The following is a 17,500-nucleotide window of genomic DNA, read 5'->3' as shown; positions in this document are numbered from 1 at the left end:
GATAATAGCCCGTGTCAGAAGAAAACTAGAACGAGCCAAAAGATGAACAAAATTGAACAAAAGAAGAAATAAATCTTTCACTTTCTATTATACAGTCCCCTAAATAGTGACCTCACCATTTTGTGTGCTAGTGCTACTAGTATGTTCTTAACTCATTAACTGCCATTAAACGTCAAAAATTCATTTTTTTTCCACTTTTGTTGAAAATCTAGATTTTTTTATTGTACATTTAGTTTTGTACATTAAAGTTGCGATTAATCGCAAGTTAACTAGTGAAGTCATGCGATTAATTATGATTAAAAACTTTAATCGCCTGACGAACCCGAATTTTTAATAATCTTTTTTTTTTTTTTTTTAATGAATGCGTTAACTCATTCACTGCCATTGACGGCTTCAGACGTCAAAAATTCATTTGAACTATTTCTATTAATTAAATTTTTTTTCCACTTTTGTTAACAAGAGTATAAAAACCTAGAAAAAAGTTTTTATTTTATTTTATATAAAATTTGCATTTAATCGTGAGTTTACTATTGAAGTCATGTGATTAATGACAATCAAAAATGTAATCGCCTAACAACCTATTTTTTAAAATAATCTTTTCTTTTTTTAAATAATCTTTTCTTTTTTTCAAAAAAGAAAAGGTCTGGTCTAAATGTACAATACAATATTTTCATACTCTTGTTAACAAAAGTGGAAAAAAATGTGAAACTAATAGAAATAGTTCAAATGAATTTTTGACGTCTATAGCCGTCAATGGCAGTGAATGAGTTAATAGTAAAAAAAAAATTGTCAACTATAGACTACAGTTTTGCCTCCATGTATCAGTAAGCCAAAGCTATCCATCCGGCACAAAACAATCTACATGGATATGAAAGACAGATCTCTTTCCAGTTTGTTTTCATCCCAAACCTTCTGGCGGTCAATTCCGCGGTGATTCATCCGACAAATGTTAAAGACATTGCAAACAAAGGACAAAATGTCTGCAGGTGCTGGCATCAGGACCCTTCACAGTATTGGTGAAAATACATGTGAAGGTGCCAGTAGTCAGTCATCTCCACTCTGAAAACATTTCAACCACAAATGCTCATGGTACTAAATAAATAATCACGTTTTCATAAGGCGCTTGATACGCTCTTCCTGGAAATCAGCCAGTCAGTCAATCTGTGGCCAAAAGCGACACAGCGGGAAGTTTTCTGGACACTCAGCATCCAGCTGGTCAATGTAATGACCGTAATGAGCCCTAATCTATTAGCGCCGATTTGACGGATGCGCCAGATGTCGTCCTATTTCCCGTGGCGGCGGCGGCGGCGCGACGGGATCACACCGGTGGCAATCACGCTTTGAATAAAATTCAGATTTAAAAAAAAAAAATGTTGTTATGCTTAGTCCAACTTTTGGTTAATTATGAGAAGTATGTTTTGTCCATACACGTTTTTAGAGAGCTACTATTTATTTAGAATGACATTTGTGACACGTTGCCGGCATTTAACGGTGAGCTGCAGGGGGTGTTTAAAAAAAAAAAAAAAAAAAAAAAAAAAGTATAACTCCCGTGTTCTCCTTCCGTCAAGAACAGGGAGTGAACACGTGCACGCCAAATCTGCACATGTACCTTCCACTGCCTGCTGCCTTTCCTTGAATGAGCGTATGTGAGCCGAGCTAATTGGGTCCGTCTCGATGCAGCAGAGGCCGTGTTAATGAACTGGCTGACGCGCGCGTGCGCGCACGCACGCACGCACCAACCAACCGTTCACGGGTGAGTGTGTCCCGTGCAATTGTGAGACAGTTTGAACTGTGACTCATGTTGCTTTTATTCAACGTGTCCTTGTCTCGCTGTGATAAAGGCTTTTCATGGGCCATTGAGCCATTTTACTCAAATGGACAAACACACACTGGCGCACGCACACACATAAACACTACACTTGCAAACAGACACACCAACACGACACTTTCACACAAACACCCACGCATGCATTTGCACAGTTCTACATAGTTATAAACCGCGCACACACCTTCAGAGTGCTTGACAAAACCTCATTAGGGTACAGACCTCCACCAAGGCAAACAGGTCCAACCCATGCCCGCCAGCTGCATACGCCAGAATTCTTGCCATTAAATTCCTCAAATGATTCACAGCGAAAGCAAAGCAAGCAACCTTACCTAAAGTGACCCCCACCTGATATTCAGTTGCCCCTTCCCCCGTGGGCTCCTCGGCTGAGGTAACAATGAGCGATGTGCTTTGAAACCACAATCCGCCCAAGTACTGAATGTGTGTTGTGTTGCTATAAATGGACTGAGAACACTATATAAGCTTTGTAAACCATGTCACAAACAGGTGCAGCGGTGCTACCACGCACACACACACACAGCGGTGACAGAATGGGAACACATGGAGGAAGAGTGGTCTGAACATACTAATCCGGAATCAAACACCCTCCCACACAGAGTCACAGTGTCAAAATAAAGGACACAAGGCGGTTAAGCTATGGAGCCACCAGGAGGGGGAGATGCTGCCTTCGAGCGTTGTGGGAAATGACAAAAGCAATCGTCTCGTTGTCGAATTGTCTGTCCTCTTTGTAAAGTCAATGATAAGTATTTGTTTCACTTAACTTTTAATTGGACTAAATAAGATGGAACAACAGAGGCCCCAGAATCGAACCCTGTGGAACACCATACATTCCGTTATACATATGAATTCATATTGCACACTCATCCGCCCACTTTTTTTTTTTTTTTTTGCTTGACATAGTCGGAACGGATGACAATAATCAAGAAGTCACACGATGTACCATCACAACAATCAAAAGACTTCTGAGCGAGCAACTTCCCATGTAAGCAATGTAGCATGGTGGCCAATCATGAATCATTCGAGTCAGGTGTGTGTCTTGACCGCCGCTGAATCCCTGAGACTGACTCACAGAAAACCCTGAGGTTCGATCGAACCTCGTTAAGTTCACATTACCTGTTAGCATAAAGCTATATTTTTTTTCTCCGTAAATATACACATTATTTCGTTTGGTTGAATATTATCTTTTGTTTAGTGTGTCTTTTTTTTTTTTTATCGTAAAATTCAACTTGCAGTTGACAAACAACTTGGCCTCTCCTTTGGAGAACCATGCGAGAAATATTGAAAAAAAATGCTTTAAAAGGTGTTTTAATTAATTATTTGAAAAGCGTGTGGGAGAGGTAAAATTAAAGAGAAAAAAAAAATGCAGACTTAATGTGGAACCAAGCAACCATCTATTTGAATCGTCTTTATGCTGTCCGTTCTTTGATATGGTCTGAATGGACGTGGATCTTGCGAGCGAACATTTCTGCACACTCGCCGCCTGATCAATGTCAAATTGCACTCCATTTTCACCTCCTATTATTCCTCTTCTTGGGAGCCATTAAAAGACTCTTCAGCTGCCTATTGCTCCACTTTGCGCCGCACGCTTATTAACGACATGTTCGCTGTCTATACCGGACAAGAGGCAGGCCTATTAAGTTTTTTTTTATTTTTTTTTAATACAAGCGAGAATGATGAGAGCGAAGCAACGAGATGAAGAATAAAGCCTTGGAACACATGTACAGAAATTATTTCAGAGAAAAATGAGGCAATTAATAAACCTGAAGGGTAAGTCTTACTGAAGGAATGGCCTTCGCTTAAGTGCATTTTTTTTTTTTTTACTATCACTGTACAAAACCTTTAGTTAACAGGTGTAAGCTAAACATTCAATAAGCGAACTCTGCCCTGACACAGGTAATACATTTCTTGGGTGATCTTATTTGAGCCAAACATGAGGGGGATAAAATATATTGTGACATTTTTGTTTGGTGGTGCGCCGTAGGATTATTCTACTGTAAAATACTGTATGAGCCTTGACTCAATAAAGGTTGGGAAATGCTTGTATAGACAATCTTTAGTGGCGCCACGCACGTGGGAAATCAACAGAGGAGATCAATGGCGTGTGTCCAACACAAAAGGTCAAACAAACTGATGTCACCTTTGGAATGCGAAGGAGATAATAACGAGGATTTGATTTCAAGAGCATCTTGCCAACGTTGGATTGCCGAACGCACGCACTGATAATTACAGTCTGAGGGCTGATGAGTGCGGAAATGAGCCCACCTTGATGAGGACAAAACGGGTCTGTGATTAAAGCACATGGAGACGGCCTATAAATGCAGCAATCAAGGAAGCGCAACGAGAGATTCCTCATTAGGAATTTGTGAATGATAACAAACCAATACCGGCTCGATTGAATGTAACGATTTCAACTTGCTGGATTTTCAAGCCTTTGCACAGATGTGAAGAAATCACTGACCACTTTATGCTATTTTTTGATTGTGATTCAAACTTGTTTGAAATGACGTGTTTTCAACATTACTTTTTGTTTAATGACACCTGATTCGTTTAACATAGCTACTGCTATTATTGGAGACAGGAACTCCTCCAATAAATCTAAATCTACGGACGGAGCCTTGACACGCCTTCTGTGAGGAATTGATGTCCACACACACAAAAAAAAGGTTTGTGATTGCATATAGTTGCCACAAGATGGCAGTAACACAATTAAAATACACGATACACCTGTTACATAGTAGTGTTAGTATTTAGAAGTTAAATTAATCAACACAAACAAACCACCTTTACACGAGACTTAACACTAGCCTTTAGGCTAGCATACTAGCCTAAAGAACATGCTAGCAAAAACTGACCCTTAGAGAAGGCCTGACTACATTAAGTTCATCCACTCACCACATACTTCCATGACCCCAAGATGTCAAAGGTGGCTGTAAAGCAATGTTTTTAAACTACACATGGCTTTGGCCTGAATGGGGAAAAAAAACAGAGGAAAGTAAGTTTTGCTGTGTATAAGGGGAAGGGAAATAATAATAAATACATCAATCCACTAATAGGTGAATACAGCTTCACTGCATATTCTTCTTGTGACCAATGTGCAAGTTTTTTTTTTAGCAAAAGGTTGATGAAAATGTAATTTACCAATTTCCTCGTTGAGAAGAGCAACTACACCATCCACTTGCCATTTCAGACATCCAGAAATCTCTGGTGGAATACGACGACGAGAACATCCAAAACACAAATATTTATAACTCTAATATTGTACTTAAACGTTTAAGAAAAATATGCACGTTTGTATGGAAACACTTATGCGTTTAGCTGAGGTTAAGCTACTTATTCGGTGGCACCAAAGTACAAGTGCCCCATCTGGTGGTCAACAGAAGAACTGCACTTTAATTATATTTTAAGGGTGCATGTGTAATCTCTTTTTAATACTTACATTAATCATTCATTCTTCATGCTGATCCTTGCAAGAGGGTAGTTTTCTGCAATTTCCAAACCAACCTGAAAGTACATAACTTTTACTTGACTGTTGCACTGATGAAATAAAATGGTAGATACAAGAAAGACTTACCCCTGAGCGGTGAACCTTGGTATTCACAAAGCTGCATCATCATAACAAAAAGTAGACAGTTGAACGGCAGTTTTAAAATGTTTATTTAAAAAATAAAATAGAAAAACATACATAAAAATGTCCAGAAAAACAGCCCCGAAACAAAATCTGGCCGAGTGGTTTCTGGCTCACAACAATCAGCCAGGATGAAAACTAAGGGGGCGGGGCTGCCACACTTTTAAAACCCCTTGTCCTATTTGTAACAGAAGGGAGGTCACATTGCACCTCCACGTACATCGTCAAGGCAGAACCTCAGCGGCCTGCTGGTGCTCTCTAGTTGCTTCACCTTCGAACTGTAAAACTGAAGCAAGGAGTGAGCGCTAACATATGTTTCCATAAGATTAGATTGTATACTGCATTAAGATGTTTGGCAACTGGTCTAAATGCCATTCGCAATTTTTTTTTTTTATGGCGCGACAGATTAAAGGGAAAGCCAAGTAAAAAAATGTTCTTTACAATCATGTTCTATGCGACCCCCACTAGCCTAAACATTGCGATTAATATTGCATTTGTTGAATATGAACAAAGCAGAAAAATCCCCACCCCCCCATCCACTGGACTGCCACCTGTGAAAAGGGGTGATTTTTTTCCGGCTTAATTCATATTCCATGAATGCAATATTAATCAGAATGCCATGTTTGGACGAATTGGAGGCGCAGAGAACAAATTATTACAAATACATTTTTCGAATCGCCTTCTCCTTTGAGTGGTCAGCCAATTTATATCAGATGATATTAGGTCTTTTCAAAAATAATAAATGGCTGGAGTTCTGACAATGAAACACTGATATAATCTTAATTTCTCTAAAGGCTGATCAGCAGGTATGGGTATAGAGGTAAAGGTAAATCATGGCTGGCAGAGCGTTATTTTGTGTGAATTCCATCCTCCATTCTCCATATTGATTTGGCTGCAATGTCAAAGTATAAATATGTCCTTGCAGTTGAAAGCCTTTAAAGGAGAGAAAAAAAAGTTATTTTATTCAATATCCAAAGATTTCTTTAAATTATCAGCCAATTGGCATGTTCCTCAATAATCCATGTCGGTCAGGCTTTATTAATTTAATTGTCAATTCCTCATAAAAGCAGATGTTTCAAAACTTTAGAATAGGGCTTGTAATCGAGGAAGGCTCTGTTGTTCCAATGTAATTATAAAAAAAAAATGTATAAAGCTGGTGGCATATAGTCCATAAATCAAATTTGAATGAGACCATTTCTTCATGTGAGCGTCGCTGATCAGCTCATGATCTACCTTTCCCAACCGTTCATGTTCAAGTTAAATGACTGTAAAAGCATTGAGCGTCATCGATGTCATGAGCAGAGGGCAAGTCGCTCTCCGGGCGCATGACCCTGACCGACTGTCAAAACTGTCCCGAGACGTTGCGCACGCACTTAACTAGGTGACACACGCACACACTGCACGAACTCAGACCCCGAACAGGGATGATTAAAATCCTCTTACTCCTATCATTTGGCGGATAGTTGTACAAAACTAGACTTTTGAGACATCTTGGGAGTTTCATACTAATATAAGAGGATGGGGGCTGCGGTTCTCACACACACACACACACACACACACACACACACACACATAAAAATATAAATTAACTCCTGTCCAGTCCAATTGAGCATTGACCGTCTTCGTTGGGGGGGGAGGAAAAACAACAACCCTCGAATGCACAAGTCGTGGTACGACAATCGGAGTAACCCACTTGCATAGAAATAACACGAGCGTGTGTTAGTGGTGTTGATGGCGAGTCACAGCCTGTGCGCCGTCCTCTCTGTGAGGTCGCTCTCACACACACACACACACCCAGTAAACACAAAGAAAGGCATTGCAAACAATTAGCGGAAGTACCTGGCAATCAAATAAACACAAGATTCCTGAATGGAATCAAAATATAATTCCCTTTAACTCAGGTCCTTGGATTGGCCCTCCCCTTTTTTTTTTTGTGTGTGTCCCGGACTATAAATGGGAAGCCCCTTACCACCGAGCACTTTCGAGTGCTAGCCTGGGAACTTATTTACAGCTTCACGCACCCACAGTCGCTCTCACAAAGTCGCTCTCCATTTGTCTTACGTGTTTCCATAATCCCCACCTTGGAAAAAAAAAACTGTAAAGAAGGGGGAAAAGGCAGTGACGGAAGAAATATGGCAGCAACAGTCCACGAAAAGACGATAGACAATCTTGAGGTTGCAAAAAGCCAAAGCACAATTACATCCTCTCACCCAGATATGACGGCAGGGTGCGATTTTCCTGCCACTTGTCTCCAGGATGAGAAACTGAACTTCTCGCCTTGTCTAGCAGTGGAAAACGTGAGGCTTACTGAGAAAAGAGCTCCTCCATAAAAGATAAGGAGGGGTCTTTGACCTGGGCTCCTTCTCACCAGAAATCCCCAAAGGGTTCTGTAAACAGAATGTAAAAACTCTACAAAAATAAAATAAACTGTATAAAAATGCCTTTGACATATACAGTACATACTAAATTAAATAAGCATTTAGGTTGCAAAAAGAAAAAAAAATATTGCACAAAACGGAAGAAAAAAAAAAAAGTGTAAAACGCGGCATCCCTCAGTGCCACTCCAAAAACCAATCAAGACACGAGCCCTGGAAAGAGCCGGAACCGAAGGAAGCAAAAATACTGACCGCAACGTAATACTGAAACGCTACAAGGCGGTGAGCAAAAGGTCACGCTGAAGCGCTAGCCGAGCTGCAGGCTGTTTCATGTTGCGGTCGCTTCAGTCGAGTGAAAGCTGCTGGTCTCCGTGAGGGGGGGAGGGGACCACTGGCTTCTATCTGCTGGGGCTGACGGGCAGAGTGTCCCTCTTCCGGCGCCGCCAAGTGTTCCGATGGTACTGTGCGTGCATGTGAGCGTGTCCGCGGGTCGCCGCGACCGGGTTGGTGATGAGTGGTGGGTTGTGCAAGCCCTTCATGTTGAACTTGACAGCATTCTGAGGTGGAAAAAAAGGGGCGGAGACAAGAATTCAGTCAGTCAGTCAGTCTGAACGCTTGAATACTTAAAAGGCATTGTTCAATTTATTTCAATACATAATTCATTCTCATTTGAAAATTTCATTTAAAATGTGTCGCTCAACTAATATTTATAAAATAATTGTATAAACAAAATTGTTCATTTAATTCATACATATTTTTTTATTATGTAAAATTGATAAATTGACATTTTTTGATTACATGAAAAATAAAATTTCAAATATGTACAATATCTTATATATATATATATATATATATATTATATTAAATTGTAAAATAAAGTTAAAGTAGTAAAGCTAATGTATGGGAGCCAATTTAATAAAATGTCTATTTTAAAATGCCTAAAGTATGGGTAAAAGAGCTTTTTTGAATAAATTAGTCATTTTAATTTTTAGATATTTAAAATGAAATGGAACACGAATACAACATTTTGTCATTACTGTTTAATTTGATTGACAATAAATCAAATACAATACATTATTTAATGAAAGCAATACATAAATAAATTATAATATATTGTACAATATGTACTGTGCAATAGTTTACAATAAATCAAATGATCAATTATTTAAAAAATAAATACATTAAAGAACTTTTTATTTTTTTAAGCACTTTTTGCTTTATTCTTTCTTATTTATTCCTTCCTTCATTCAAATTATATAATGTATAATATACAGTCTAAAAGTTCATTTTAGTTATGAAATTATTCGTTTATAATTGGAAATTTAATAAATAATAAAATATTAAATGTATATTTACAATTAAATTCTCCAATTTTAGCAAAAAAAGAAGAAAAAAAAACTTTAACTTCTAATTTATGGCAACAAATATTAAAGGCCTTTTGATATTGTAAATACTCTGTAACCTCAAAATGATGGGACTGTCGAGAACAAAGGACGGAGAAACAAATGCAATGATGACTTATTTAACCGTGTGACCTTAGCAGTGTTGTTTGGTACCAAGTAGCCGCAGCTAACATGCTTTGACGTGAAGCAAAAAGGTCAAAAGCAAAATACCCACTCCTTAAAAAAGAAAAATGAAAAAAGAAAAAAGAAAAAAGAAAAATGAAAAATGAAAAATGAAAAAAGAAAAAAGAAAAATGAAAAATGAAAAAAGAAAAAAGAAAAAAGAAAAAAGAAAAAAAATAGCACAAAGTGACATATCACTTGCTTTATGTTCGGACTTTTTCAATGATTTTCAATTACTGGATCTGAAGTGCGCAAAAAAAAAAAGGTGAAAATGAAAAACTTGGAAATTAACGTCACACACACACAGTTTAAAGAATTCCACTAAATGGTGTTGTCATTTTTTTTTTTTGCGCTAGCTCGGCAAGCAGTAAACGACATTTTAAGAAATGAAGCAGCAGGACTTGAGAATGACACACTTTGCATTCAAGAAGAGACTCGGTAATCATTCCTTGCAAATCCCTTGCGGGCTGACATGAAACGTGATCAGCTTCAAACAGCTAAGGAAATACCGAAATGTAAAGATAAGCCACGTAAAAGTCACATTGTGGGAACACTGCGGTGGGAGAAATGAGTCCTGATGGATGTTATGTTGACATTATGCTGGCCAACAGGCAGCTTGTTGTAAACTAAGAAGATCAATAATAGATTACCGGTGGCATTTGTTGGGAGTTTTCCGTCAACAATTATGGCCCTATTCTAACAGTATTGCTTTGGTGCCATCTGGCGCCATCTTGGTGTCAATGACGTATATTGAAGTGAGATGAGAAGTTTCATTTAGACATTAGCAGCATGTTTACCTCATTTACCTAAAAAAAAAAACTTAAGTTACGAATGTGACTACATTTCTATGAATTGAACAAATTACCGCCACGCCTCCAAGTTCCAAACACAAGGAAGTGCAATTAAACGCATGAAAAGGGGACGGAAAAGAATGAGATGGAGAAAAATGTTTGTGTGTCCGGAGCCTACCTTATGTGCGTGGCTGGGTGGAGGCTGGGGACTGGTATGGGCACGGACATGGGCCGGGGAGTGCAAGTTGAAGAAGACGGGGAGACTGGTGTCGATACACACCTGTCTGCCAGGTATGCTGTGCATTGTGAGACCCCCGGGGAGTGAGGCGCGAGCCTGGCAAATGAGAAGAATTTGATTAAAAATGACTGGCTGCCTTCCATAATCCAGTCAAAGGTATGATGATGTCATTTTTGCATGCCTACCTGCGAGCCAGGAGGCAAGAGCAGATGGTGTCCTGCCATTCCCGGTTTGGCGGCGCACATGCTGAATCCCGGCGGAAAAGCCAGGCCCAGCGGTGGGAATGACGTGTAAGGCCGCAGAGGGGGCGGCGGCACGGGACAGGGTGGGGCTGAATCAGAGTCCTGATGAATGGGTACACAAACGAGGAGTCAGCACTTTTTTTCGGGATGTACTTTACATTTAATGCAGAGCAATGTTGAAAATGATTTTTTTCTTCTCTCCAAAATGCATCTATAGATGTTTCTGGACATGTTCTCTCAAGTTTTCCCATGATCGCTGGAGTAATGTTTACAACTTCCCTCCAGTATTTCTGGTATTTGTGTACGCATTCGCCGCGCAGATGCACAACCAGCTGTTGGCTGTCGCCACCTCTGGCACGAGTGTGAAGAAGCAACAGCGGGGATTCGTCCGGAATAGGAAAATGTAAGCGACAAGAATGCAAGTGCGGCCGAAGTGGAGGAACTCCAAGTTCCGCTTATCATCATCATGGGACATGTGAGGTCGTTGGCAAGTGACCAGTTTAGCGTGCTGATAACGTGGCTGGCCACACACACACACACACACACGCAGTCTTCACTGGTTGCAGTGCTTTGCTAGCCAGCTTGAAGACAGTGATTTGTTTCTGAGCAGAAAGGAGGGAGACTGGATTGCAATTTGTGAATAAGAGGTGGAGCAATCTGGGACACATTACAAAGAATGTCTGGATACTGAATACTGAATTTTATCTGCTGAGGGGATTCTCTTCTAACATAATAACTGTTGTTAGACATTATTAACATTTTTAATTCTTTATTTTATATATTAACCATGTTGAAATGTTTTGTGGATGTGAAGTAGGTAAGATAGTGTTGAACTCAGTATAATTTGACCTTAACCTAAGCTGGTACACCTTGTTTGGTCTAAAATTCCCTCTCAGTGTTTACGCACACACATTCTCTTCGTGGGAGCGTACTCTGCTTTGGGGGAGCGCACACACCCACACACACACACACCACTGACTCTGTTCGCATCATCACTCACGGCCACTCTAGATTTTGTTTTGGGAAAAAGTACCCTGAGAGTATATTTTGTCTAAAAATGAAAACAGGTGCAGTCTGTGTACGGAAATAATATTATGTAACATATTGTGTGAGAACCAATCTGTTCTACTCATTCTTAGTAGGAGGAGAAGGGGTGTTTCCTTTCAAAACTCGATTCTTTAAAAGCTGGATTCCGCAAAGGGAGGGGGCACATGGGCACTCTGAAAATTCCACCTCATACGTGATGTTCAGTGTTGTTGCCGTGACCGGAGAATTCTCTGTTTAACTCTTTGACTGCCAAAAACGTTAAATAACGTTTAGTAAAATCCTATGGAGGAGTGCCAAAGACGTTAAAAGACGTTTTTTTCAAAACAGAGATGAAACTAACCATTTTCTATTGTTGATTACTGAAAAACGGAATAAGGTAGAAACAAACTTTTTTTTCTGATAAAAGATGAGAGTCCAATCTTTCATTTGGTAGTATGTGTGTTTCCATAGTCCAAACACATAATTTTCTGTGAACCTTGAAAGATCAGTCAAAAATGCTTAAATCGGCTGGCACCCACGGCATCCCTTTTCTGAAAACGTCTGGCAGTCAAAGAGTTAATAAATCATCCTTGCAAGGTGTTTTTTCTTACAAGAAATCTGTCTTCAAATGTTTTGGAACACGCAAAAGAGGACAAATAATTAGCCTCTTTCACTGTGTACATTCCACCATCTGTTACAGACGCAACAACATTGTGCTACAATCCATACAGCTGTTGCCAGGTGACACAGCCTCCACCCAGAGGCTCTTTTATCATCATCACAGGGGATTTTAATGAACCTACTTACCACTTTTCACCAGTGTGTCCAGTGCAATACAAGCGGAAATAAAACATTGGACACCAAGGATGAAAACAGTCCTCCACCCCTGCCCCCATTTGGATGATCTAAACCACATATCTCAAACTGTCGCTGTAGTGCAAACTAGTCTCCCTGTGACAAGGGTCGCTAGGAAGTGGGGATATATTTGATGACCTTACGCTACGGACCGTATCACTTGGATATATCAAACTATGTGAAGACTACATCATTCCAGTTTCCCCGACAACAAACATCAGCCCACCAATGACTTCAAAGCCCTTCTGAATTAAGATAAGTGGCCCATCAGATGTGGCGATAAGACAGAGGGGTGAGAATGAGTGAGGTCAAGGGCTCTCATTGTTGTAAACTGGAGGTCAAACTGAACGACATCAAAGAAGTGGCGGGGGAAGCGAAAGAGCAAAAACAAAAGACTGACGTCTGCCGAGGGTCGTTTGCTTTTTCAAAAAGCTCTGTACCCCCTGCTGTTCATTACCACCATACCTTGAACCCCCACCTCAGTCTCCACGGCAACCCTCGCACTTGACATCACAGCGACTGACAACCCCCAAACTCCTTTCATCCTCCTCTGGATGAACACGTCCTTGATCACATCAGCGCTAGGGGGTCTTGAAGGCGTGCGCCTACCAGCGCTTACACTAACCTCAGGAGTTCTAAAGGATAAAAATGACTCACATTGTCTGATCCGGAGAGCGAGGAGACGGAGGAGGCGGATGAGTGCTGCTGGGGACTGGAGATGGACATTGGCGAGTCTGCGCTTTGGGGGGACGCCGAGTCCCTCTGCGGCTCCTCTGACCCCACACCGCTGTCAAGCGCACAGACGGGGTCCTGATCAGACACCGGCTCCTTGGGAGTTGGCACTAGGGATGCAGAATGAAGGAATGTGTTGGAATAATTTGAAGTCTGGAACATATCCCCTAGGACAGTTTCACTGAGCTACAAATGGTACTAAAGATAGATCTAAAGAATTATACCTCCGTTATCCGCTCGAGCCAGATCTCTGCCACCCCATTTTTTGATGATCCACTCCCTATAGTCGATCACTTCCTGGGTCAACCTGATTATTCTTCCTAAGGTGCTACAAAAAAGGAACGAGAGAAGAGTTTCAGTGGCATGCCTTTTTTTTTTTTTAATCAATCACAACTCGCTTCTATGTTGTTATGTTTCGAACCTTTCAGAGTCTTTGTTGGGATACGATCGGGCGAGCGGTGACACGGCGTGACTGAGGACAGTGTAGGCGTAATCAAACACCTGTCTGACGTGCATGGCGCCGTACGAGCCCCTGCCCACATCGTTGCCTGCGTGGCGGGAAATTGGAATACAATCTATTGTTGTTTTTGCAGGGTTGTTGTTTCGATGTTCTGACAAAACACATACCTGGAAGCAATGGATCTTCGATGCAAAGCATGGACGGCCTGTAACTGTTGGTCACGGCCATGTCGTCTTTGGCAATGTATGCGCCTCCGTTTTTGATGCGAATCCCAGTTTTCAAGTAGTTAAAATGGCGACCGTACAACTCAAAAAACTCGATCAGCAGGAGGCCCAAGTTCTCGCTGGGGTTCCTGGCATCGATGCGAGGATGAAGCTGAGGAAAGACGCGTAAGGGAAACTCATTGCTTGGTGAACCCTGAAACTAGGATTGAAACTTGATTATTATTGCATATATACACAACATAAGGCTTCGTCTCGTTTCTCCTTTTTTTGTGAGTACCTGCAAGAAGCTTTTTTTTCTTCTTTTTTTTCTCAGTATTGTTCATTCGATTTGACATCATCATTGCTCTCCTTTTTTTTTTTAAAACAAATAAATTAAAAAAATAATAATAAAAATGTTTTTTTTTTCTCTTTAAAAAAAAAAAAAAAAAAAGTACCTGCAAGAAGCTGATGACCATGAGGATGAGGCAGTAAGAGCTTATTCCGCCCGTGAAGACTTCATTCAGATCTCTCTGCAGCAGGAACTGCTTCAGCACAAAGATCAGGTAAGGCAGCACCGGATACTTCTGAAAGTGGACGGGGAAATACGTGTTGATATGTTGTCACCTTGCTGAATTGTTGGAAAAATAAAAATAAAAATTGGATGGTATCACATTAATGACACAGGGTCCGACATTAATGGTGCAGTGTGGCAGTATAACACTATCAGTTTCCGTAGTGTAGTGGTTATCACGTTCGCCTAACACGCGAAAGGTCCCCGGTTCGAGACCGGGCGGAAACACACTTTTGCCAACTCAGTGGCCTTGTGGTAGAGTGTCCGCCCTGAGACTGGGAGGTTGTGGGTTCAATCCCCGGCCGGGTCATACCAAAGACTATAAAAATGGGACCCATTGCCTCCCTGCTTGACACTCAGTATAAAGGGTTGGAATTGGGGGTGGGGTTAGATCACCATGTGATTCCCGAGCGCAATCATTGCTGCTCACCGCTCCCTCAGGGGATGGGTCAAATGCGGAGAACGAATTTCGCCCCCACTTAGTTGGGTGTGACAATCAGTGGAATTTACCTTTACCTATTTACCTGTCTTGGGCCACCACGTACATTACAGACACTTGCCAGACCGGGTTATTAGAAATGTAATAAATGGTATGGGATTTTTTTTACTAGGTTTTAGGTGAACTAAAGAATACACACACACACACTCGCACAAACAAAAAAGAAAAGAAAAAGAGAGAGCAATGATGATCACATGTCAAATCGGTAAAATTACCGAATGAACAATACTGAGCTCTCCAGGAAAAAAAAATAAAATGTAATAAATCATATGATCAAATCAACATGTACATGTCTCTGAAACGTAATCCTGATCTGATTGTAAAAAAAATATAATCCTAATAAAAATTTTCGACTCAGGTGGGTCTGCCGCAGTGCCAAACATTCACATCTGTTTTTGTTCTGCTTTTTCCACACCTATGTTTATATCAATATATCTACGAGGCTCCCTAGAAGTGTTATTATGCACTCGGTTAAAAAAAACAAAAACCCGCAGCAGGCCTGTAGACAGGAACTGCACACATTCGTGTTCATTTTCCAATTAAGAAGGCTGCAAAAACCTGTGGCGCTTCGCGTGTGTCTGCGGCTTGGCTGACTTTTAAAAAAGCTGCCAGAGTAGGAAAGCCCTCCTCCTCTATCCGCCCTACGATAAGACTGCAGCACAGCCTCACTCCCTCGCACATTAACGACACGCTCGTGGGGGGGAAGGCGGGGGTTTGATTGAGTGTGGCTGTCAGTGGCGGGCTTTCAAGCCGCGGCACGCAATCCCGGCACAAGCGCGACGCCACATAAACAAACGAACAAAAGCCAAAGGATGACATCTTGCTAAAAGATCTGCACCTGGAATTCCTGGGTTGTGCTGGCTAAAACAAGCATGACTAAAGCGGGTAGACATCCGCCCTCAGGACGAGAGACATTCGGAGTACATAAGCGGCAACCTTGCAGACATTCAGCAAGCACGAAATCTGGGGTTGCTTCCAGGATCCGATGAGGCAAAAGCGAGTCAAGTGTATGGCTTTGAACTGCTGGCCGGCCACAATACACAGAGGGGAATTTCCAAAGTTCTATATTTAGATGCCACTCCAAAACAGTAATTATGCGACGCCACTGGCGCTTGGTTTGATTTAAATACGTCTGCATGACCCCCTTTGCCGCTCTCTTCCATTCTTCATCTGCATGGCTTGCTTCTAACTGGCATTTATTTCTTGGTACAGTGGAACGTCCAGACTCCAGAGTCAATCAAATTCCCGTAAAAAGTGGTACAAGTTGGGAGTTAAACCAGATATTTTCTGGACAAAATATGCCTCAAATGTCAAAAGCTAAACTAGGGAGTTCAAACTGTCAGTCAGCAAATCTCATGAGACGTCAGCTTACTTTATGCAAGTTTGTGATGCCATGAGTGATGGCAATGAGGTAAAGAGTGATTTTGAGCATAGAAGGGGAAATTCACTGCAATCTGCAAGGAAAACATTGTACTATATTACTACTTTTTTTTTTTTTTTAACAAGCTGATGTTAACGAATAATACTTTTTAAGACAAAGTACAAGTATTACAAGTACATTTGAGTAAAAATTCCAAATACTGTGTTTCCTCACTTTTCGCGGGTGATATGTTCCATGCCCGCCCGCAATAGGTGAATTTCGCTAACTAGAGGTTGTAAAATAAAAAATAAAAAATATAAAAAAATCACAAATACTGTCTGTCAACTTAAAACTCACAAAATATTGAGGTAGAACCCGAGGTAAACCCCGCAATGTACGAGTGAACCTTGAAGTAGCCATTAGGTCTTGCAATTGTGATGAACAAGGTATTTCAGTTACGGCGTGTGGTATCGCAGTCTGAACACAAGGGGGCAATATGTAGGAGTGCATACAGAAGATAAATAAAAGATGCATACGAAATAAGAGAACACGAAGGGCGGAGAGTTTAACATATTTTTAAACTTGCGTGACAGTAAATGTTACTATAAAAACGAAAGCTCGAGTCTGAACAAATTATTTCACTTGACATTTTCTATGGGGGAGATGATTTAAAAATTTGAATGTAGTAGTCAACCAGCAGCAAGAAAACAATTACGTTCCACTTTTCTTGTATGATTAACCTCACCTGAACATAATCTTTAATGAAGCTCGCCGCCTTGACGCCAGTCTCCACGTTGAAGCTGATGTCCACTTTCACCTCAGTTTCCTGGTCTGTCAGTTTGATGATCGGCACCTGAAAAACGCCGCAGAGACAGAAGTGGCCAAATTAGAGCTCTCCGTCCGTCAAGAAACTTAAGGAGTAGAAAGCAAAGATTTTTTGTTTTCAAATGTAGGAAGTGTAAGTTGAAAGCGGTCTGAAAAAAAAAAAATCAGGGATGTGATTTGACCAAAGTGAAATTAGCTGAAAATTTAGCCGGGGGTCTGGGGGCCGCTGGCACCCAGCTAGGTCCAGGTGCCTGGTGGGGGGACACGGCCCCGGAGCTCATGGGTTT

General features: G+C 40.9%; 1 protein-coding gene and 1 non-coding gene across 2 annotated transcripts in view; one reads left to right on the top strand and one right to left on the bottom strand.

The window, feature by feature from the left end:
- Positions 1-5,483: 5,483 nt before the first annotated feature.
- Positions 5,484-17,500, bottom strand: part of tent4a (terminal nucleotidyltransferase 4A) — a 20,352-nt gene continuing 8,335 nt past the window's right edge. The window contains exons 5-13 of the mRNA XM_077549226.1: positions 17,134-17,241; positions 14,414-14,542; positions 13,923-14,130; positions 13,717-13,843; positions 13,520-13,623; positions 13,221-13,405; positions 10,626-10,784; positions 10,381-10,536; positions 5,484-8,403 (exon numbers count right to left, since the gene is read on the bottom strand). Of these exons, the coding sequence (XP_077405352.1) occupies positions 8,245-8,403; positions 10,381-10,536; positions 10,626-10,784; positions 13,221-13,405; positions 13,520-13,623; positions 13,717-13,843; positions 13,923-14,130; positions 14,414-14,542; positions 17,134-17,241 (1,335 nt within the window). The 3' untranslated portion in view covers positions 5,484-8,244. The remainder of the gene's footprint in view (positions 8,404-10,380; positions 10,537-10,625; positions 10,785-13,220; positions 13,406-13,519; positions 13,624-13,716; positions 13,844-13,922; positions 14,131-14,413; positions 14,543-17,133; positions 17,242-17,500) is intronic.
- trnav-aac (transfer RNA valine (anticodon AAC)) lies at positions 14,685-14,757 on the top strand. Its single transcript has one exon. It is a non-coding gene; the product is annotated as a tRNA-Val (tRNA).

Source organism: Vanacampus margaritifer, chromosome 17 (genome assembly GCF_051991255.1).
Source record: "Vanacampus margaritifer isolate UIUO_Vmar chromosome 17, RoL_Vmar_1.0, whole genome shotgun sequence".
NCBI classification, from domain to species: domain Eukaryota; kingdom Metazoa; phylum Chordata; class Actinopteri; order Syngnathiformes; family Syngnathidae; genus Vanacampus; species Vanacampus margaritifer.
The sequence above is the reverse complement of the archived record's forward strand: the minus strand, read 5'-3'. Positions and strand labels throughout refer to the sequence as shown.